Source organism: Schistocerca gregaria, chromosome 6 (assembly GCF_023897955.1).
Source record: "Schistocerca gregaria isolate iqSchGreg1 chromosome 6, iqSchGreg1.2, whole genome shotgun sequence".
Classification (NCBI taxonomy): Eukaryota; Metazoa; Arthropoda; class Insecta; order Orthoptera; family Acrididae; genus Schistocerca; species Schistocerca gregaria.
Window position 1 is genome coordinate 206692133 of NC_064925.1, and position 24149 is coordinate 206716281.

Consider the following 24149-nt stretch of genomic DNA (forward strand, 5'->3'; position numbering starts at 1 on the left):
CAGGCGACCATGATGTCCCTTTTTTTTAAAAAAAAAAAAAAAAAAACTTAAACCAACTTTAGTCAGCAAGTTTTAAACTATTAACGATTTATTTCACATTTCAGCATGTTGCTAGTGGCAGATTTTTGTCCTGACTGGCTGCCTGGTTGCCAAAGACTTCACACTGAATGAGGCAGACATCATATTCTCTTTGATCATTAAGCTGACGTCTTGGCGAAGTAAAGTCGTAATGCAGCGCAAAGGCCGACTTGGGAAAGAAGATTTGGAGGTGCGTCTGATGCCACTGCCAGAAACTGGACGGGTGTGTTTCGTCATTCCGCGTATTTCTCAAGGTGAGACTGTGCTCCAGAGCGGGCGCTCTCAGGTCACATGTGGCAGTGGTCAGTCGCGTGGGAGGGGCTCTGGTGGACTATATAAGGGGCCAGCGCTTCGTCTGGAGTCGTCAGTCCCTCTCATCTCGGTCAACTGAAGAGAACTCGCATTATGGCTTCTCAGGTGAGCAAGGCGCTGCGTTACGAATCTGAACGATAAGATTTCGATACCAGAATCTTTGGGTTAGAAAATAGTTCATCTCACAGCAACGATAGAGTGAGAAATAAGCAGGTTAGGTTACTTTCCGCTATCTTAGTAACTTGATCACATTCCTTCCGGATAAACAGATTCTTATGTGCGAATACCGCTTAATACTGAATTAAAGTAAATGCGTACCGTGTGCAGTTTTTAACAGAAGTCTTTTTAGTCATTAGTCTTCTGGCTGGATCGGTGTGGCTTACTACGAATTCCTTTCTTGTGCCAACCTCTTCATCTCAGACAGCACTTGCCCGCTACATTCTCAATTATATGCTGGATGTATTCAGATCTTCTCCTTCCCCTACAGGTCTCTACAGTAACATTGAAGTTACTCCCTGATGCCTTAACGCATATCCTATCATTCTGATACTTTTTTTCCCCCTCTATTACCATATGATCCTTCTGCGCAGATTCTGTGGAGAGATTCCTCATTCCTTATAAGTGCACCTAGATTGCAATATCCTTCTATAGCATCACATCTCAACCGCTTGGATTCCCCTCTTTTTGAGTTTTCTCGCAGTCTTTGGTTGACTCCCATACAATTCTGTGGAACAAAACCGGGGTACAAGGGGGTATAATAGTTTCTGAAGTCTTTCTCTTCACTAAATGTGTGCTGAAGTCATCACGTGAAATGAAGATCTCACTGTAGAAACATTAGATAGACATTACCTGCCTACAGTGAGTGGGCGTAGGCCTACAGCTAAGGAAAATGAATACCTGTACGCAACTTAAGATCTCTATCTCCAAGATCGATGCTTCAATATGAGGATAAAGTAGTCATCTTGGCTACATTAGGACACTCATAAAAAGTGCTATGTATCATAGATGAAAATTCTGGCTGAGAAGCACATCAAATTCCCTCGTAAACTGCAATTTTTCGTGAGTGATATCTCCAGCCACATTAGAATTATCTACTTAAAAATGTAGACTGGATAATTATCAGATTTTGTCTTCTATCCTCATACGTTGTAATACATACTCTGTCGATTTATCCTCGTCACAGTCTTCGCACTGAAAAGTGATTGGCGACTTTCTGCCTATGTCAGTGGAGACGGTTTATGAACCAAACATGTCGCTACCCTATATTACTTGGAGTTTTCAATACTTAAAACACTGGACTCGCTTCCGGTGAGGTATTCTCTTGGCGTATTACTTACAATTTTTTGCGTAATCTGTGCTGTTTTCCAAGTATTATATATTAGGTTTATATGTGGACATGTGCAGGCGATATTCTAATTTCGAAACAGAAGTATCAGGGAGCTATTGTACACTCCACTTAGGGTTAACACGGCCAAGAGGAGTCTATTGATACCAAACATAGGCCTTAATTTGAGGAAGAAATTTCTGAGAATGTACGTTTGGAGCACAACATTGTATGATAGTGAAACATTGACTGTGAGACAACCGGACCAGAAGAGAATAGAAGCATTTGAGATGTGGTGCTATAGAATAATGTTGAAAGTTAGAGGGACTGGTAAGGTAAACAATGAGGGAAGGAAGCGAGTGTATGGGAAACTTTGACAAGAAAAAGAGAGAAAATGATAGAACATCTATTAAGACGTAAGGGAATAATTTCCATGCTACAAGAGAGAGCTGTAAAGGGCAAAAACATCAGAGGAAGGCAGAGATTGAAATACATTCAGCAAATAATGGAGGACACAGGACGTAGGCTGAAAGCGCTACACTGAGATGAAAAAATTATTACAGGACAGAATGTCATCGCGGCCCGCGTCAAAAGGCTGATGAGTAAAAAGAATTTTTTTTCTTCGAAACTAAAATTACCTTATCATAGATTAAAATATTCTGAATTGTAAAGAATGATCGTGTTATGCGGCATGGCATCTCATCGTTTTTAGCTAACCGAACATGCGTAGTAGCACTTACCGTTTAACACAAATCCTTTACTTATGAGATCGAATTTCACTCTCGAAGGCCGTCCGCGGTGGCCGAGCGGTTCTAGGCGCTTCAGTCCGGAACCGCGCAACTGCTACGGTTGCAGGTTCGAGTCCTGCCTCGGGCATGGATGTGTGTGATGTCCTCATGTTCGTTAGGTTTAAGTAGTTCTAGGGGACTGATGACCTTAGAAGTTAAGTCCCGTAGTGCTCAGAGCCATTTGAACCATTTTTTTCCCACTGTAACTTAGCCAGGTACTTGATCAGCACAATGCTTTGCACTCTGTCGGCCAGTGGGGAGTATCTAGTTTAGATAATTCCTGTTTAGTATAAGTTTTAGAATGTCAAATTCAATCGATGTAAAATAAACATCAATTCCTGATTCCTGGCCATATCAGATATCAGTTGTACCTGGCTTATAGTCTCATGAGGAAGCATCTGTGTAGTTTTAGAGAAATCTGGAAATCCTTGTACCAAGCTGAGTCTCTCTGACGGTATGTGTACCGCACTGTTCGTGAAAGCTCCCACATATATTCCAGTCTGAAGAACTATTTTGACCTATCACAAGTGAAAGAATTTCTCCAAGTTTCCTACGAAACTCTGAAGTTCGTAGCGAAGAAATTATTTCCGCGAATGATTAACAATATGTGAACACTCCGCAGTAATGAAGATTTGTAGCAGAATAAAGACGTTGCTGAATAGGGGCATGCCTAACATCTCTGTCGGCTGCCTAGCATATTACTGCCGACTGCCGACTAGTATCTCTCTCCCGATATCCAAAATATACAGGGGCTCGAATACACACTTTGCTGGACAATGGCACTGAAGGACAGAGAGTGGCCTAATCAGAACATTTCACTTGTTTCCTGAGTGTGCCTCGCTTTGTTCAACAGAGTTAGCTATGTAAGGAGACAGCTAAACTCTCGTCTAGTTTATTCTATGTTCAAACCGGTACGCGACCTGACACTGTCAACGCCGAAGAAAGCGCATGTGCCGTACATGAAAAACAAACTATAAACTGTAATGACGATGGGTGTCAGGTTTAAAGATCTACGTTTGCATTGCTCACATAAGTGACAGAAGCTCTGTTTCCGGCAGGCGGTGCTGCTGTGCGTGTGTGTGGCGGTGGGCGTGGCCAGCGCGGGCTTCCTTGGCTCCCCGGCCGTCTCCTACTCGGCGGCTCCCGCTGTCCACGCGGCCCCGGCGCTTCCAGGTAAGGCAGCAGCACCCGTCTGAAAGCTGACAGCACTGTCTGCTGATTATGCTTCTTCACAAGCGCTACAACAAAGTTAACTTTGTCAATAATTAGATAATTTCCCATTTCAGTTGCATACAACGTTTTTATTATAATAAAATTATATTGTGTTAATAATATAATACGTTTCTTTTTACAGCGGATGAGTGCAACAAATAATCTTTGACGTATTACGATTGTCTTGGTACACTCAAAATCCGATAGGCATCTTTATATGTTTACACATAAAATTTTTATTGATAAACAGCTAAAGGTGCCCGTTGAATGTACCAAGACAATAGTAACGGACTCAAATATGATTTGTTACATAGATCTGATGTGAAAAGAAACGTATTATCTACAGCGAAAAATTAGAAAAGGAGCTAATGGATTGATAATGAATTAAATTTTTCGAAAATGGTCACTAGTAAAAGTAGCATGCGTAACGCTGACGGGAATCTTAATTAATGAATTACAAATATACTTAGTTACTGAAGCTGAATGTTGCCATTACGTAAAGTTTACTTTTGTTTCTTATTCTTCTTTCTTTTTTCTTCGATTTCTGTAGTCTGTGCCTTTTTTATGATTTTTAGCCCTTACACTGTTTCTTTATTAATTCACCGTGTTCTTTCCTTTTCTCATTTGTATACACAGTGAAGTGCTTTTTCTCGTCCAAACTACGAGCTTTCTAATCTCGTTTATAAAAGCTGCCCTCTCTAGATTTTCTGCTTTTGTATGTGTAATTGCTGCTAAGTCCTTTTCCATTTACCTGGAGCAACTGCTTTGCGTTTTGGGATTTTTCTCGAAATGGCCAAATATTGTTTTTTATTCAGTCGTCCCCGGTTTCATCGAACCAAGTAATCATAAAAAGTAATCATTCCCTGAGCATGATATAGTTTTCCAGTTTGAGAGTGGATTTCGTCATTACTTCTTCTCATCCACGCCCTCCTTCTTTCCTTGGACTAAATATTTTCCGCAGTACCTTCCTTCCTTTTTTCTCCACCACCATTTCTTCTCCCTTTCTGTGGAGGAGCACACATGCCGCTTCATAAAGACAATCCGGTTTTATGAAAGTGGTGTAGTATTCTATGTTTGGTTTTACCGAGAGTGATTTTTGTTGTAAATATCCTTCGTTAACTGATAAGATATTTGTATTTTCTGGGGTCTTTCTTTGCTTCTTTATCTTGATAGTTTCCCTGTATTATTTCTTGAGAGCAAACACATTTATTCATTCTGTTGATAGTAAAGTATCTTGTGCTACTGGAGATTTCGAGTGTTCGTTATGAATATGTATTCTCTATAGAAAAACTTGTAAACCGCGTTATCCCGTCGTCATTTTCAACAGAATGATTTACTCAATAGCTGTATCGATCTTTTCTAGTCAAGAGAGGTTACAATGGCTTTGTGACAACCTTCTCCAGCGACTCAGTACATGAATCCAGACCAGAAGGAGTGCAACATCAAACTGATAGGGTGGCGCATCCTGCCTACTTCTTCGTAAATTTGGCTCCATTCTACAGTCACTGAAATAACACCAGAAAGCATATCACCCCACACGGTGTCTTAGCAATGTTGTATTTGGGATCGACAGGAACTATGGTTTTAGCTACCTGACCGAGATCTTGTACGTGCTAACTAACTCCTCTTTTTATGGGGACTGCATTTTAAGAACACGTTTAACGAGTTCGCTTTTCAGACCGTGAATGTATTATAAGACAGCTTTGCGACTTGCTCTCGCTCACCTTATGAACATAATTCCCAGTTTAACGACTCGATGACCAAACTTTAAAGAGATTATGCAATTAGTCGGTTTACAAATTGAACTTTCCACCATCGCACATTTTCTCGACCCTTATGATGTGAATAGCTTTTTCTCCTGAAGATGTCCTACAATGATGTGAAACTGGTAGTATTGTTTGATAAGGGACTTCTATACATTTTTATTCATTTTCAAAAGCAATTTTAAACGATTTTTTAAGATCACTTTAGAGAATTTTGGGAAAGTTAGTTAGTTACATGTTCCATAGATCATTTGAATGATTCTTTTAACGAAATGATGTGGAATGAGACAGTTTACGTGAGACATTTTACTTTTTTGGGGCAAATGATCAAAAATTTCAATTCTGGCCTTTTGAACTCCCCTGTGCCCGTTAAATAACAACTTTCAGGATGAGTAATAAAGGTACTTTTACCCTCTCGTGTTGGAGGTATCAACAACACTGTATTAGCATATTGCGATAGATTATTTATCATATAGTGAATAGTTTTTTCTCCTGAAGATGTCCTACAATGATGTGAAACTGTTTGTGTTGTTTGATAAGGGACTTCTATACATCTAACACGACCTTGAAAAATTTTTATTCATTTTCAAAAGCAATTTTAAACGATTTTTTAAGATCACTTTAGAGAATTTTGGGAAAGTTAGTTAGTTACATGTTCCATAGATCATTTGAATGATTCTTTTAACGAAATGCCTAGCTCTTGAAGAGATACCTACATGAAGACCGTGGGTGAAGACCACATACATCTACATTTACATTTCTACTCCGCAAGCCACCCAACGGTGTGTGGCGGAGGGCACTTTACGTGCCACTGTCATTACGTCCCTTTCCTGTTCTAATCACGTATGGTTCGCGGGACGAACGACTGCAGGAAAGGCTCCGTGCGCGCTCTAAACCTTCTAATTTTACATTATGATCTTGTCGGGAGGTATAAGTAGGGGGAAGTAATATATTCGATACCTCATCCATAAACGCAGCCTCTGGAAACCTGGGCAGTAAGCTACACCGCGATGCAGAGCGCCTCTCTTGCAAAGTCTGCTATCACGCTTACGAAATAACCCTGTGACGAAACGCGCCGCTCTTCTTTGGATCTTCTCTATCTCCTCTATTAACCCGATCTGGTACGTATCCCACACTGATGAGCACTACTCAATTATACACTCCTGGAAATGGAAAAAAGAACACATTGACACCGGTGTGTCAGACCCACCATACTTGCTCCGGACACTGCGAGAGGGCTGTACAAGCAATGATCACACGCACGGCACAGCGGACACACCAGGAACCGCGGTGTTGGCCGTCGAATGGCGCTAGCTGCGCAGCATTTGTGCACCGCCGCCGTCAGTGCCAGGGAGTTTGCCGTGGCATACGGAGCTCCATCGCAGTCTTTAACACTGGTAGCATGCCGCGACAGCGTGGACGTGAACCGTATGTGCAGTTGACGGACTTTGAGCGAGGGGGTATAGTGGGCATGCGGGAGGCCGGGTGGACGTACCGCCGAATTGCTCAACACGTGGGGCGTGAGGTCTCCACAGTACATCGATGTTGTCGCCAGTGGTCGGCGGAAGGTGCACGTGCCCGTCGACCTGGGACCGGACCGCAGCGACGCACGGATGCACGCCACGACCGTAGGATTCTACGCAGTGCCGTAGGGGACCGCACCGCCACTTCCCAGCAAATTAGGGACACTGTTGCTCCTGGGGTATCGAGGAGGACCATTCGCAACCGTCTCCATGAAGGTGGGCTACGGTCCCGCACACCGTTAGGCCGTCTTCCGCTCACGCCCCAACATCCTGCAGCCCGCCTCCAGTGGTGTCGCGACAGCCGTGAATGGAGGGACGAATGGAGACGTGTCGTCTTCAGCGATGAGAGTCGCTTCTGCCTTGGTGCCAATGATAGTCGTATGCGTGTTTGGCGCCGTGCAGGTGAGCGCCACAATCAGGATTGCATACGACCGAGGCACACAGGGCCAACACCCGGCATCATGGTGTGGGGAGAGATCTCCTACACTGGCCGTACACCTCTGGTGATCGTCGAGGGGACACTGAATAGTGCACGGTACATCCAAACCGTCATCGAACCCATCGATCTACCATTCCTAGACCGGCAAGGGAACTTGCTGTTCCAACAGGACAATGCACGTCCGCATGTATCCCGTGCCACCCAACGTGCTCTAGAAGGTGTAAGTCAACTACCCTGGCCAGCAAGATCTCCGGATCTGTCCCCCTTTGAGCATGTTTGGGACTGGATGAAGCGTCGTCTCACGCGGTCTGCACGTCCAGCACGAACTCTGGTCCAACTGAGGCGCCAGGTGGAAATGGCATGGCAAGCCGTTCCACAGGACTACATCCAGCATCTCTACGATCGTCTCCATGGGAGAATAGCAGCCTGCATTGCTGCGAAAGGTGGATATACACTGTACTAGTGCCGACATTGTGCATGCTCTGTTGCCTGTGTCTATGTGCCTGTGGTTCTGTCAGTGTGATCATGTGATGTATCTGACCCCAGGAATGTGTCAATAAAGTTTCCCCTTCCTGGGACAATGAATTCACTGTGTTCTTATTTCAATTTCCAGGAGTGTAGATCGAAAGAGTGTTTTGTAAGCCACTTCCTTTGCTGATGGACTACAGTTTCTAAGGACTCTCCCAATGAATCTCAACCTGGCACCCGCCTTACCAACAATTAATTTTAAATGATCATTCCACTTCAAATTGTTCTGTACGCATATTCCCAGATATTTTACAGAAGTAACTGCTACCAGTGTTTGTTCCGCTATCATACAATCATACAATAAACTCTTACTGCTCGCTTCATAAAACCTTTGCTGTCTTTGTAAGTGATGACTTAATCAAGGAAATTATTCCGCACGACATTAATGAATGGAAATATGCACATATTTTCTGGAGATTGATAAGTTTGTTTCCAAGATTAGCAGTTATACTAAGAGCGAAAGTAGCTAATCTCAATTATTTGAGAAGATTATACCGTACAGTTCCATTTCGTTTCCTCCTCCCTTTGCAACAGTCCTTTTATCAGTGCATAAGGGGAGCAATTATAGCGAAGTACCTCACAAGCTCAGCTTCCTTCCCTCCTTGTTATAGTTATTTTTTTGGTCCGCTGTTGTGTTCTGGAGGGGTGGTCAAGAGACACTGAGGCAGCAACAATAACGGTAGTTGATCACCGGCGAGCGCAGTGAATAGCGTCGAATAACCACCGCCATTGCCGACAGGAGCGCTGGCGGCGGCCGGGTCTGACGCGGACTACGACCCGAACCCGCAGTACAGCTTCAGCTACAGCGTGAGCGACGCGCTGACGGGCGACGCCAAGCAGCAGCAGGAGAGCCGCAGCGGCGACGCCGTGCAGGGCAGCTACAGCGTCGTCGAGCCGGACGGCGCCGTCCGCACCGTGCAGTACTCGGCCGCGCCCGGCGCCGGCTTCAACGCCGTCGTCTCCCGCTCCGGCGGTGCACCCCCGCCTCCCGCGCCCGCCAGGGTCGCCGTACCCGCGCCTCTGCCCGGTGGGTACCACTCCGGTGTAGCCGTAGTAGCTCAGATGTAACTAGCACTGTCACCTAATGAACGAAATAACATTGTAAAGAAGATCAAACCACTGACCTTGAAATCTTTGGGGTGGTTCGTCAGCGTCATATTTCTTCTGAACGATCGACGTTTCGAACAGTCTGCTGGGATCCTCTTCAGGATCACTTTCATACGCAATATGAACTTAGTACATACCCTAGCAAAGCGTTAGGGGACTATTATTGTTTAGTATACACGTACACGGTGGTCGGAAACAGTATGGAAAATTTGTAATCCTGTTGCAGCGTAGTTTATAGTAAGAAAACAATTCGAAAATTTGCCCTCTTTCTCAGTTACTTAGCATCAAAGTTAGCCAATTCGGCCGTTGTTGCCGCAAATTCAAGCAACCCGTCGTAGACTGTATTGTCAAACGCAGTCTCCCTTTTGTTTTCTAAAACCGAACAAAAGAGCGACACATAATCTGGAATGGAACGGTATTAAGGATCGAACCCGAGCCAGGGGCTGAGCAGTCGCGCCTGCTATGATCTCTATGAGAACAACTGACGATAGTTGAATCTGGAGGGCCTCTTGAATTCGAGCTCGCAACGACCACATTGCCGAGATTAAATGCTAATTAACTTTGAAACGGTGCAACGTATCGACATTTATTCCAAACAATTATTTCTCTGTACATCGTACCCTGTAAAACCCTTACAAGCTTTCTAGACTGTTTTCGACCACTCTGGAGACCTTCTGACCAAAACCGTTTACCACATCATAATTCTTTTTACCGCCAAAACCATTTGACTCGTCATTTTTTTCAGGCAGATGAATTGTGCCAAAGTCTTCACCAAACTATAAATTGTCTTTTTTCATTGCAATAATAGACATGGCAGGTAGGATGCAAATGGGAGTGTTAAGGTGGTGAACTCAAGTAATGGATTAGGAAAGGAATGTGGTCAGAAAAAGTCAAATAAGTCAGAATGGCAAGATGTTGATAGCGCCGGCTACAGTATGAGCAACAAAGACGTAGACCAGATGCTGTACAGCACCAGAATTTCACCTGGTGGCCAAAATTGGAACTTTTTTTCATACAACCAATGCTTTTGTAGGAACATCCGCAGCTGAGCATTATACCAGAGGTTGAAAATACCGCATCAGTTGTAAATTTCTTTTATGATCACGACCTATTTCGGGCTGTCATACGCCCATCCTCAGGTGTTCCAAATGTGCTGTAGCCCCCGAGCGCCGCAATGGACGTGTTATAGGCACGGTGTGCTACCTATGAGCGCACAGCAGGGAGGTAGCACGGAATAGGTGGCACACCCCGCCTAGTACACGTCCATCGCGGCGCTCGGGGGCCACAGCACAGTTGCGACACCTGACGATGGGCTTATGAGAACCCGAAACAGGTCTTGATCATAAAAGAAATTTACAACTGATGCGGTGTTTTCAACCTCTGGTAAGTTTTTCAGCTTTAATCGTTTCCGAATCGGTTTTTATTGACGCATTAGCATGTCTGCCAAGTTTGACTGCCATCCGACGATTACAGTCCACACTGGGTTTCCATGATTATCTTTACTCCCATGTCTTTCTCTTGGTCACATGTTACTTCACTGAAACTGATAACCGGTTTCGACTCGATTACAAAAGACTGGTGATGGCTGCAAAGCCGAAATCGGTTAGCGATTTCAATAAATTAACATATAACTAAGACATAGACTTTTATTATCTAATCCGATACACAGGTCGCCGGGGTCTTAGGGAGGTCAAAACGGCCTCATTCCTCGCCTTTGTCTTACATCCACTGTGCTTGTTGTCTTGTTGCAGGCCGCCTGGTGCCGCTGCCCGCCGCCGTGCCGCGGTTGGCGCCTCTGCCGCCCCCCGCCGCCCCCGCGGTCGTCATCGCCAAGACTCCCGTACTATTCGCCGCCCCCGCAGTAGTCGCTGCCCCCGCCAAGGTCGCCCCACCGTCCCCAGCCGCGCTGTACGGCGCGCCACTCAAGAGCTCGCACACTGCTGTCAGAACGTCACACGCCAGCTACCAGTACTGATGAGCTCCGTCCCGTCTTGTCTCTAAATACATCGTAGCTGCCGTTAAGTTGCAACATATTGTGCAAACTATTTAAAAACTCGAATAAAAACATCGAATTTCCTTTGAATGTATGTGTGTGTCTAACATTCTGCGTGGTGTCTGTTTGTTCTATATCGTGTCTCCTTACCACTTTCGCGCAACGACGGTCTGAACGTGTTTTTTAGGGAATTGACTAGTTTGAACCTGGGACCTGTTGCTGGTAAGGAGACGCCAGACCACACATGACATGTAGAGTTCAGAAGAGTTCAGTGAGACTAGCGATGATATAACCAATTACTTAATGATTTCAGCGTCAGAACCACTGCACTCCCTGTAAAAGAATCTTAATACTAACTAAATTTAGTGGAAGAGTTTCTAGGCTTTCCTATTTTTAGTTAGCTGGTAAAATAACGTCGAAAAAGCAGTTAAGTTTACCATTGTAAATTTTATTCTACTCACAAAACAATGTTTATAAATTGCACTATTGATAAAAGGAAATGTTTTAACACAGGATGGTAAAAACCAACTGCGTTCAACAAAAATGTGAACGAATATTCCCTGACTGGGTTTCCAAGTTCTACAATGGATCGAAGGATGACCTATGCCATATCACATCTATAATCTAGGTTTAAATTAAGTTTCACAAAAGAGAAAACTATCAAAATGGTCTACAGTGACCCTCAATTTTCTTTAATTACTTATCTAATTTGTCGTAAATTACAGTGTCTGGTGTGGCTTCTCAATATCTATATAACAGAAAGATCATCGCGTTTCAGATTTTTTTACTTCAAGTGGCAAATGTGAACACCATGAGCTTCAATTGACGATCGACACTAGTATTACGAAAAAAGGGGGTGTAACAGATGAGACTTCTGCAGTTCTGAGTGAAGCTTTATGCGCTGTTATGCGGCATCGCATGCGTTCATTACCTTGTCAGTGTTCGTCAGGGGGCGGCGGGCAGCACAGTTCCAGTCACCTCTACTAACTTCTCCTTACTACAATTTACCGAAGTTGATTATAAAAAACTATCTGGCTATGTCTTCATCTGACCAATCAGGGTCTCAATGTTAACCTTAAGCTCCACCTACAAAAATTCTGTCTATCCAATGAGAAACGTAATACTTTTCATGGTAGGGCAATGTTTTTAAAGTTTGCAACGTAACAGAGACGCAAAAAAGTCTCACGCTAAAACTTGCGGCTGAGTTGGCCCTTTTTGTGTTATCGTAAGATCTATACTGTTCTTCTGGAGGGCTATAGCTTTTAACATAGGCTGGGGGGTGGTCCTAGCGGTGTCCGTCCCTTATCGTAGGGCCTTCCAGCTTAACACGGTTCTGCTCTCGGCTTCTGTTCTCGTTTCTCCCCTCGGAACTGCGTCTGTCTCACGGTGGGTAGGTATGACATGCATTTAGGCATTCTTGTGTTAGTCTGTGTTATTCCATTAGCTCACTCGTTACTCGTATTACTTTGGTTAATTTAATATCACGATTTTTCGGAGCTATGTGACATACTACTAGATTTGCTTATCATGTCATGGTTTTCATGTAAGGTGTTGGATTTGCTTGACACTTTACATGTGTTCTTCTAACAAACTAAAAACAACCAGTTTTCTTGCATGCTGATTAATATATAACACAAAAGCGACACAGTTAAATATTGATACAAGAGGGGGTCAAAAGTTCGAAGGCCATACGCTATAGAATCGGTGTACCAAGCAGGTAAAATCTTCGTGAGCACTGAGGCAATTATCCCACCGACATACCAGGCTGATGCTACCCATTTGGTAAAGCTCCGTGTCCTGAGGCGTGAAGAAGTCAATGCTGCCTCTTTGTTCGACAGGAGTCGCCGACCATTGAACGACTTTTAAGTGACCATAGGCATTATAATCGCGTGGGGAAACATCAGGATTACAGGACGGGTGTTTTCGTGTGTCCCACTTGAGTTGGCGTAATTTCAGCGTTATCAAGTTTGGGATCTGAGTACGTGCGTTACGATGACACACTAACTGCCTTTTGGCGCACCATTCCTTAACGGTGGTTGTAAACAGGTGTCTTGCCCCTTACAAATTCTTCATCGTCCGATGGAAGTCTATCAGTGTTTGTCCTTCCTCAGCAACGAAAATTATAACAGCAAGTTCGTCCTGTTTGGACGCATTTGATAATGACGTAGCCACATTAGCGTCACGCACATCGGAAATATACACTATTGGCCATTAAAATTGCTTAAGCAAGAAAAAATGCAGATAATAAACGGGCATTCACTGGACAAATATATTATACTAAACTGACATATGATTACATTTTCACGCAATTTGGGTGCATAGATACTGAGAATACAGTATCCAGAACAACCACCTCTGCCGTAATAACGGCCATGTTACGCCTGAGAATTGTGTCAAACAGAGCTTGGGTGGCGTGTACAGGTACAGCTGCCCATGCACCTACAACACGATACCACAGTTCATCAAGAGTAGTGACTGGCGTATTGTCACGAGCCAGCTGCTCGGTCACCATTGACCAGACAATTTCAGTTAGTGAGAGATCTGGAGAATGTGCTGGCCAGACCAGCAGTCGAACATTTTCTGTGTCCAGAAAGGCCAGTCCAGGACCTGCAACATCGGTCGTGCATTATACTGCTGAAATGAAGGGTTTTGAAGGCATCGAATGAAGGGTAGAGCCACGGGTCGTAACACATATGAAATGTAACGTCCACTTTTCAAAGTACCGTCAATGTGAACAAAAGGTGAGAGAGACGTGAAACCAGTGGTTGCCTACACCATAACGCCACGTGATACGCCAGTATGGCGATGACGAATACACGCCTCCAATGTGCGTTCACCGCGATGTCGCCAAACACGGATGCGACCACGAGGATGCTGTAAGCAGAACCTGGATGCATCCGCGACAATGAGGCTTTGACATTCGTACACCCAAGTTCGATGTTGAGTACACTACCGCAGGCCCTCTTGCCTGGTAGAGAGGCGTCAGGGGTAACCGCAGCCATGGTCTCCGAGCTGATAGTCCATACTACTGCAAACGTCGACGAACTGTTGTTGCAGATGGTTGTTGTCTTTCAAATGTCCCCATGTATTGACTCAGGGATCGAGACGTGGCTACAAGATCCGTTTCAGGCATGTGGATGAGATGCCTGGCATCCCTACTGCTAGTGATACGAGGCCGTTGGAATCCAGCACGAAGTTCCGTATTACCCTACTGAACCCACCGATTCGATATTCTGCTAACAGTCATTGGATCTCTACCAACGCGAGCAGAAATGTCGCGATACGATAAACCGCAATCGCGATATGCTACAATCCGACCTTTATCAAAGTAGAAAACGTGATGGTACACATTTCTCCTCCTTACACTAGGCATCACAACAACGTTTCACCAGGCAACGCCGGTCAACTGCTGTTTGTGTTTGAGAAATCGGCTGGAAACTTTCCTCATGTCAGCACGTTGTATTTGTCGCCACCGGAACCAACCTTGTGTGAATGCTCTGAAAAGCTAATCATTCGCATATCACAGCATATTCTTCCTGTCGGTTAAATTTCGCGTCTGTAGCATGTTACCTTCGTAGTGTAGCAATTTTAATGGCCAGTGGTGTGAAATATACCGTATCGACACACGTGTTCACATCTCCGACACATTGATGGCCCTTCCTTCCGTAAGATAAAAGCATATGATAATGGACAATGTTCCCTCCTGTGTTTTGCAAGGGCTACTTCTTCAGCTCGTTGTAGTCAGAGCGAGGTGTTGCTGACAGCAGTCTAATGTTCCTCAGTTTAAGTCCCTGACGGCTGCAGCAAGTCACCTCACTAAAATATTACTGTTCCTTAATTCCTTCCACTGAGCCAACAACACATTGCCTTTTAGGGCCCCGTAAGAGCTGATTATCAGCAGGGATACAGAGCAACGAGCATGTGGAAGGAATAAAGCGTTCTTTGAAGCTACGTCGACGAATTTATTTCCCCCTGTTGCTATGAGCTCTGGAATCCACCTGAAAATTTAATTTCTCTTACCTATCTAATAAAAAGAGAGGGTCGAGGACGTCTTGCACCCTCCCATCTTCTTGATACATATGATCAATAGTAAGAAGTATACTTGGAGACGGTAGCACGTTGTGAATTTCTTGCCATGACGTCACCTCGTCTGATCAATTGCTCTCAGCGTAGCAAACAAATCCACATAATAACAGATTGACAGGATATCGCTGATAAGACTAGCTGGTGATATTGCCATCTACAGTGAATGTGAAGAAGAATTAGAGTACAAAATAAGGACTGAGAGTATAGAATATGGAGTACAAATTACAGACTGAGAGTACAGAATATAGATTGAAAGTAAAGCGGGAAGCAGACAAATGTAATGAGATGCAGCAGAAATTAAAACAGCCAGATACTAACTTTTTGAAAACTGGTGATCACGAAGTAGTCTAAGTTAAGAAGTGACGAACGAATTAAGGAGGACGTGAAGAGAGAGTAGGACATCTAAGAAAAGTCGACTGGTAGCAAACATGAGCTAAAATTTGTGGAAGTAATTTCTAAGAAGGTACGTCTGAAGCCGAGAATTGTATGGTTTACTGGTGTCTTTGATCAACTTGATGGTGATGTCACCTATGGTCAGTTATTTGAGGGTAACATTTCCCATTTTTGGGAAGTCCTCTCGAAAATTTAGGATGCCGGGATGACTGCTAAGCCGTCCAAGATTAGACTTGTTAAGATATAGGTGTCGTTTCGGAGCCATTTAATTTCCGGGGAGGGCCCTAGGATTGATCAGGAACGAATTAATGTGTTGAAGATATTTCCTCAGTCTCGAAGGAGGAAGGTGATTGACATATTTATTGGGCTGGCAAATTATTTTCCCAGTTTTGTCCCTGGTTTTGCCCAATTGGTCGATCCCCTTAGTAAACCACATAAGAAGCGGAAGAAATTTGTCTGGATGAGAAGTTGTATGGTCCTGAGATGAATTACTCCGTTTATGAGTGCGAGGCGCTAGCTGTGCTTTTCGCCTTAGAGAAGTTTCAGTTCTATCTTAAGCATATGGAGTTTGATCTCGAGGCGGATAATCAGGATTTCCAGGTAGGCGGTCCGCATCTTCACGTTTCATTAGAAGGATGTGACAACCAAGTCGCTGACGCAGTCAGGCTTATTTTTCAGAAGGAGAGGCTGTGGAGAATAAGGGCTTTAGTGAGTCTCACCCGGTTGTGTCTACCGTTTCAGCCGAAGTTTCCCATTTGTCTGTCGATAGATAGTATGAAAATCCAATCCGATAAGAGGTTGAAAAGAGGTAGATTGATAAAAGGAACATCCGAAAAATCTAGTGTGTGTGTGTGTGTGTCTTCGTGCACTTTGACGGAGTCATCTGCCGCCTGTATCTAAAAGTCGGTTGAGATTGATATCCGCCAATAATTTCAGTGTAGGGCTAAACAGAACAGAAATAATTGTAGTCATCATCGTAATTAGCCCCTTTCAGAAGAATCTACACATATAGTGAGCTAACGTTCGACTGTAATTTGTTAACCTCCATTACTGGAATACAGTTGTTGCTGAAATAGTTGTTTTATATGTCGTTTTCTGAGTGTGGCGCAAGATAACGTGCTGTCGTTTCCTATGAGTCGAAAGTGTTGTCGTTGTATTGGTGGCACGTATGCATGTTAATTAAAATTTACCGAACGTATGCAAATCAATGCTTATGAAATTATCACTGACGTTCAGGTGTGTACAATTCTCTTTGTTACGACGTTACTTTTGGTAAATTCTAGGCCTGATGATGACAACAAGAGTCTGTTGAAACCGGTCTTTGTGAAATAAAATAATTATACCAAGCTATCTTGTCTGCAGAAGATTTTCCTATCGACAAAAGAAATTCACTTGATATATATTTTAAATTAGAGCCACAGAGGTAGTCGTAATGGACTTTGATTCAATAATTGATAATCGATTATGGAATTATATTACAAACGCACGTATATTTCGTAATGTATGTCACCGTTCACGAAACCCATTGGCACCCTATGATTTGGAGCTGGTCAGATAATCTAAACCAGTGGTTCCTTAGAAATTCTGACGATGTCGGATGTCTGATGTAGATTGCCCTATCTGCGTTGTAGGATGTGGGATTGTAGGCTTCTTCCTGGATATGAGCACGCAGGAAGCTACTCGGGTAGCAGAGTATCAGCGGTGATCAAAATGCTTTGACTATCAAAGTGGCAAAAGCAAGTTACGATCATGATACTTGGTGAAGGTTTTAGTCTTTCACTAATAATCACCCTTCAATGGGACACATTGTGGATGACTCAGTGGAGACCTTGGTTGTCGAATTCTATTTTCCGGCCTTTCAGAGATCGTTCCACATCAAACACCACCTCGTCGTATTTCTAGGAATGGCTACCACCCAGTGGTTTCTTCGTCAGGGAAGGAGGTAAAGTCACTGGGTGCCATGACAAGAGAATACGGCAGGCAATTCAAGTTGGAAGCACAAGGAAGCAGCGTCTCTGACTGCGTCTTGCGCCGAATGACCTGGGGCGTTGTCGTGAAGCAAAAACACTCGCTTGGACACCTTCCTAAGATACTGCTTGGTACAGTGCAGTGACGTTGCAGAAAATTTCTACGGTATGCTCCTGTGAGGATAGCTGTTCGTAGCCTTTCGGCGGTGGTGAATCTACAAGTTTTCACTGTTCGATTTGCTCCTCTGTCACACAGTCGTAGTGATACTCCCAGCTGCTGCTTCGATTTGGCGGGCTTTTTGAATAAGGGTGAGCAGTCGTGGCACCCACGGATGGTGACTTTTGTCATCTACACATATATGATGTAATTCAAAGTTAAATTAAGTGCCTCGCAAAGGGTTGTTGGAACTATCATAATATTCCTCTAAAACATTTTCAGGCTGAGGAGAGAGTTTGAGATTGAAATTGTGTGAAAAGGTATCGCCGCAATGAAAAACTCCTTTGTTTGAATGGCTGCCATCCGAAATCGTTTACCGTATCTGTGACACTCTCTCTCCTATTTCACGATAAGCCAAAGAGAGCTGCCTTTCATTGGACTTCGTCGATGAGCTCCGTCAATCCTGTCTGTTAAGGATCACATCGCGCACAAGATTTCAATGTATACCAGAGCTGCAGATGTGCTCCTGCAAATAAACGAGAATGATAATAATGTAAATAAATTTTTTTGAGGTGATAATTGAAAGTTTGTAAGTAACTCTCGTAACAGCAGTGTCCTTCTGACGGTATTTAGTGTCACAGGAAACCCTCTCTCTGTCCGATGAGCCACGAAGGAGAATTGGGCTGTACTGTCTTACAAAACAAAAAGTGGAAATGTAAACATGATAGCAAACTGCAACAGCACATGAAGGAAGAGCCTAGAACTTTTCTCGCTTATTTTAAATATCAGCATTCACGGCACAAACAAGGGAGGAAAGAAGTTGAGATGGCCGGTGGCAGGAATCCAAAGTGATCTATGCATATACATTCAAATTAATAGCACACGTTATATCTGAAAAAGAAAAGAAAGACAACTTAACTTGCTTCCTGTGCTCTTCTCTACGCAATTACATTTCCCTTCTACTATTCTCAGAACGCAAGCTAAGCAACCTCTTCTTATCACTTAATACTGTTGCTCTTGAAGTCTACAACCGAAATGGGCCGACCAGCGATGGTTTGGTGGTGAAGATAGCTTTGACAGACGGCGCTGAACTCTTGTCATCCTTAGAGAGCCTGTATACAGAGAGAGTGGCCATAGGTGAAGTTGCCTGTGATGGGTTGATTAGCTTTGGCGTCATTTTCCTGCCAAACGTCTCTCGCGTTTCATATGTTTGCCGTGCTTTTCAGTTGAATTGAAGATCAGAGGACTTTTGGAAACGTTTAAATCTATTTGAATTATTGAGATACTAGTTATGCGTTGTGCATGCATGTTCGATTTGGTTGTATATCGTTTTTAGTAAGAAATTTGCGTTTGCAATCTTAAATACGAGTTGATTTTAAGGTGTCAGTTTTTTAAAATATTGTTAGCCACGCAAAACTGGTAGGTCCATTACAATTTACTGCATTTTTTAGCTCTTATTTCTTTAACAGTTCGTGCATACCGGTAGCATCACAAGCTTTTCTGAAGCCAGTATCTGACTGTCTTTGCTCGAAACGGAAATTTCCTGTAATTGTTGTGCCATACTCATTTGACTTTACAGCGTCAACCTTTATTTCGTTCCGAATCAGAACACTAGGCATCATTTTGCTTCCAGTATTATTGCCTGACTGTTCAAATGGTTCAAATGGCTCTGAGCACTATGCGACTTAACTTCTGAGGTCATCAGTCCCCTAGAACTTAGAACTACTTAAACCTAACTAACCTAAGTACATCACGCACATCCATGCCCGAGGCAGAATTCGAACCTGCGACCGTAGCGGTCGCTCGGCTCCAGACTGTAACGCCTAGAACCGCACGGCCACTCCGGCTGGCGCATGACTGTTGACGCACGCAAGTTGTAAGCACGTTTTCCGCAGTTCTCGTGGTTACTGAAACATTATTCGTAGTAAATAATTGTAGGTACTCTTGAAGACAGTTTTAATAGGCCTACTTACTGTGGGGTAGAAGGGATACGGTAGTTTTCTTGTTATATTTGGTCGTTATTACAGTAGCCTACATTTAACATTACCTGATTTTTGTAATCTTTTTCGTTTGTTATCTATATGAAGAAAGTCGTAAGCAGTTCTTGTGACATGCAAAAAGTTTGAAGACGTGACAAGAACTACTAATACGGCTCATACTTTTTGCATGTCACGACTTTCATTCATCTGACTTAATACAGGTACGTTAAATCTTTAGCGTTATGTACTTCCGATACAAAACAAATGCTATACACTATATTTTTTATTTACGGTACTTTCATTGCAATATGTCTAGTAAACGAACTTTAAAGAAAATAAATGCAAGTAACGAATAATTTTTACCACCACTGTATCAAATTTTCCTGTGCTGTACGTAGTAGGCTACTATATTATAGCTGTAAAGAAAGGCATTGTACAAATGATTTCGCAATATTGTCTAGTGCTTTTGATTCGGTGAGTGTGTACTCCACTACTCCACTACTGGCCATTCAAACATCCCGCCCGCAGTTTGGCAGAAGAATGGCCGCCGTATCGTCCGGTTGGCCACTCTCTCCCTATACAGGCTCTCTTGTCTTCCTGAAGATGCGGCGGTGCCCGCTGTTGCTATTGGCGCTCGAGTCAGCGCATTCTTGATGCTGTTTCGCGTCTCTGGCCGGTGTGCAGTCGTTGCTTTAAGACTTCACACACGTGGTGCTGAATCCGTAGGATGAAGCTGGAAATTACTAATAGTAATATGTTACGTAGTGGCCGTCTCCATGTAGAGGGATGCCTCATTCGTCTTGCTGTTTCTGCATCTTGATGAAGACAGAAGCCCGCCGTTTTTCAGTCGTTGACTGGCCTGGCCGCCACGTTCGCAAGGCTCAGTCTAGCCATATGATTAAAAATCTATAAAGAAGTCTTTTATATTTTGGTATTTTCATTGTCTTCTCATGTTCCATAGATAAGTTAGAAACTGTAATTTCTCTGTGTGTGACAGATAATAGACATAGTGCGCTGTGTGGGCGACTATCTGTATGGTGACAGATGCCTTGCAGGCATGAAGTGGCATAAAGTATGGAGCCGTGACAGTAGTTGTGCTGAAATGGTTTGTCGCGGTTCTGTGTGATAGACTATTAGTTTACTAGTTTTGCAAATAACTGCGACCGTTCGACATAGAATACTGCGCTCCAGAGCTTTAGACATGTTAGCCACAATCACACCCAAACTTTTGGATCTAATGTATGTAGTGGCAGGATCCATAAGGCTGTTATTACATCACTGACTGGTGGACTTGACAGAAATGCATGAAAAGATAAATTAATTTCAGGAAATTTTCTGCCTCAAATAGGAAGGTAAAATGCTTTCGAGTTGCTCTGTCGCTATCGTCAGAAGTTACGTGTACATCGCGTGTACTATATACAGTTGATCGAATTATGTCACGGAGACCTCAAGAAGTCACAGTTTCTCCATACGATACCGGATATTACGTCGCTGTCCATTAGTGGAGCTTCACTAGTAGCGGTGCTGATTTCGACATATGGTGAACAACTCACTAAAATCGTGAAGCTTTTCTCATTTTAACTATGTTTAATTATCCCTTGTATAACAGTAAATAATACATGATGATGGCGACATAGACAGACCGCTAAAGCTTGAGATTACATAACAAATCTGACGAGAGGAAATCTGTGAAAACCTAATTCAAATTGTTACCACGAAAAACTACGTTCCCAAGGTAGAAAATTATTTCTGGTTCGTAAGTTTGACAATATTAATATAATAATACATAATAATATTTAAAGTTAACTGAGTAGTCGGCAGAAAGCATTTGACTCTAGGAAGAAAACTGTGAAGGATTCGGTACCACAAACTCAACAGTAATGTGAGAAACCATTTTCTTGATAAATATGTGGAATGCAACAGAGTGAGCTCTAGGAAAGAACCTCCATAGTTCACGATAAATGTTGGGAAATTTCTTTGAAAGCTAACAGAGCTTCACATGAGTTTCATACGAACCCATCGTTTCTAACAAACAAACGATGAATGGCACGAGAACGCGTGACTATTTTTTGACGACTTTCATCACGAAGCGTTGATCTTTCAATCTGTGTATACTGACTACACCCAACACACTGCACAAAGTGTCTTGTAATGTAACTTCTTTTTATGCTTACTAAATTTCTCATGTGGTCTAGGAATAGCGTCTTTGACTAATAATCAAAACGTTGTCGGTCCCGGGTTCGAAACCCGCCACTGCTTAAACTTTGATTAATAACCAGCACTGGCGAGAGGGCAGAAGGGAAAGATAACACTCCTTCATAATTTCTAAAATCACTGGGGAAGTGGGAACAAAACGACTTTTCACGTTGGTATGTAGAATGTACGAGTTTGGCAACATACCATCTTACTTTCGAAAAGTATCATTCACACAACTCCGAAGGCTGTAAGAACAATGGCTTATTCTTAACTGCGATAAGCACTGTTTACCCTTCCTTTCTCACTGAAGATGCAAAATGCTCGCCATCAGATGAGAGGGACGCTAAATTCGTGTCAGAGCCATTAATGAGGCAATATCCTCGCGATGCTCCATGTGGCAATCAATAACAAGAGCACGGGGAACCCAGTCCTTACCAAGTCCACGAGCTTCTTCATCGCAACTATTAGACGCAGGCCTGAGTCAAGATTGAAATTTAACGGAGTAGGGTAGCAAGGCGCGGCCTGGGTAAAGCTAGGCGTCACACTATGAGCGCGCATTGGGAGTCAGTTTCCTGATCAATATACCGCATGGTTCCCTTGTGAACCAATGGCTGAACTCGTGGAACTAATTTCAGACACTTGTTCTGATGATCAAAGGGTAAGCTGATGATACTGTATGACACTTCAAGGTGAAATAAGCCGGAACTGAAAAGCGGGTACATTAACAAGAGAAACACTCACCGTGAATTGGTTTTGATGCCTTATTTTTTGACAAACGGTTCACCAACTTCTTCCACTTTGTTTGGAGTCCATTCCACAGGATTTACAAGGTTGGAAATGTACTTTTCCAAAATTTTTAATGCCCAAACGTCAACTGGAAGTGAGAAAAAGTTAGGTGTCTTTCTGAGGTGGGTTTTGTTTAAATTTCATACAAAAATAACTGAAAGTAATAAATTACTTAGTCACTTACCTCAACAGGCAGAAATAAATATATACTCAAATTGCTCTAGAAAATTTAAGTACGAAAGTATTTGAGTATGTTTATGAGTTGAGCATGAGGCCTAGCAGATGAACTTGAGTTAATAAGAAGTTTCAGATATCTTGTGAAGAGTAACAACGAACTGTAGTGTCACAAGGTAGACCTTAGTACCCGCGTTGTAGGTGTAGCGTCTTTGATTAGTGATCAAAATGTCATGTATTCTCGGTCCCAAAAAGCAGAAAAGCTACCGGCGAATGTTTCATAACTTCCTGTAGATCTCGCTGGACGCAGCTTTAAGGTCGTCGTCAACAACACGTGAAGTGAACGCCGCCGCTCCCACAACAGCCTTGCCCTCTCGCCGCTGCCGCCTCCCTCCCCCCTCTCTCACGCCCATATAAGTGCAGTGTCGAAGTGAAAAGTGGAAGTGCAGCTCTAATGTGCTTAAATGCTCCGTATCCTTTACCGTGTGTGACAAATGAAGTACGAAAATCAAACATTATTGACGGTTAATCCTAAGTCAGTATATAAATTTTGTTTTTTAGTTTTTGTTTTGTGTAGAAGTACAGTCAACATTGTTTAGTATTTTATGTGTTTTTAGTCTGTCTTGTATTTTGTGTGTCTGAATTTGTTGGTTTCAAAGAAAATGTGAAAACACAAAATTCTGTCATTAGAGAGAAGCGACATATTTCAATTTTGCGTCTTTTGTAATGTATAATTTAAATAATGTTTCTATAAATAAATGTGCTACGTCTCTCTCAACCCCTCTCTTCTCGTCTCCCTCCCTTTTCCTCTTCCTCTCTCTGTCTCCCCTCTTTTAAAACAAAAGTTTACTTTGTTAAAAGGCACTGCGCCTCTTCCGTCTGCCTAAATGTGCCTAAATGTGATTTGCTTATTTCTTTTTCATTAATATTAATAGACATGTTTGTGGTTCATGTATATGTCACCTTCTGTCTTTGCCTCTCCATCTCCATCTACATCTACACCTACGTCTGCATCTACATGTATACTCTGCAAATCACACTTAAGTGCCTCGCAGAGGGTTCATCGAACTACCTTCGCAATAATTCACTACTATTCCATTCTCGAACAGCGCGCTGAAGAAACGAACACCTGTATATTTCTGTGAAAACTTTGATTTCCCTTATTTTATTATGATGATTGTTTCTCCCTAAGTTACAAAATATTTTCCCATTCGGAGCAGAAAATTGGTGATTGAAATTTCATGGAAAGATCCCAGTGCAAAGAGAAACGCCTCTGTTTTAGTGATGTACTCCCAAATCCCGTGTCATATCAGTGACACTCTTTCCCCTTTGCCCATAATTGCT

The 24149-nt window shown here is 43.1% G+C and overlaps 1 protein-coding gene across 3 annotated transcripts in view; it reads left to right on the forward strand.

Moving 5' to 3' along the window:
* Positions 1–428: 428 nt before the first annotated feature.
* LOC126278319 (cuticle protein 7-like) overlaps positions 429–24149 on the forward strand; it is a 120009-nt gene continuing 96288 nt past the window's right edge. For 2 of the 3 annotated variants that reach the window (XM_049978338.1, XM_049978339.1), the window contains exons 1-3: positions 429–495; positions 3561–3675; positions 8707–8994. In XM_049978338.1, coding sequence (XP_049834295.1) covers positions 484–495; positions 3561–3675; positions 8707–8994 — 415 coding nt within the window. In that variant the 5' untranslated portion in view covers positions 429–483. Of the gene's footprint in view, positions 496–3560; positions 3676–8706; positions 8995–10825; positions 10957–24149 lie in introns of all 3 variants that reach the window. The other variant, XM_049978337.1, reaches the window with a different exon arrangement.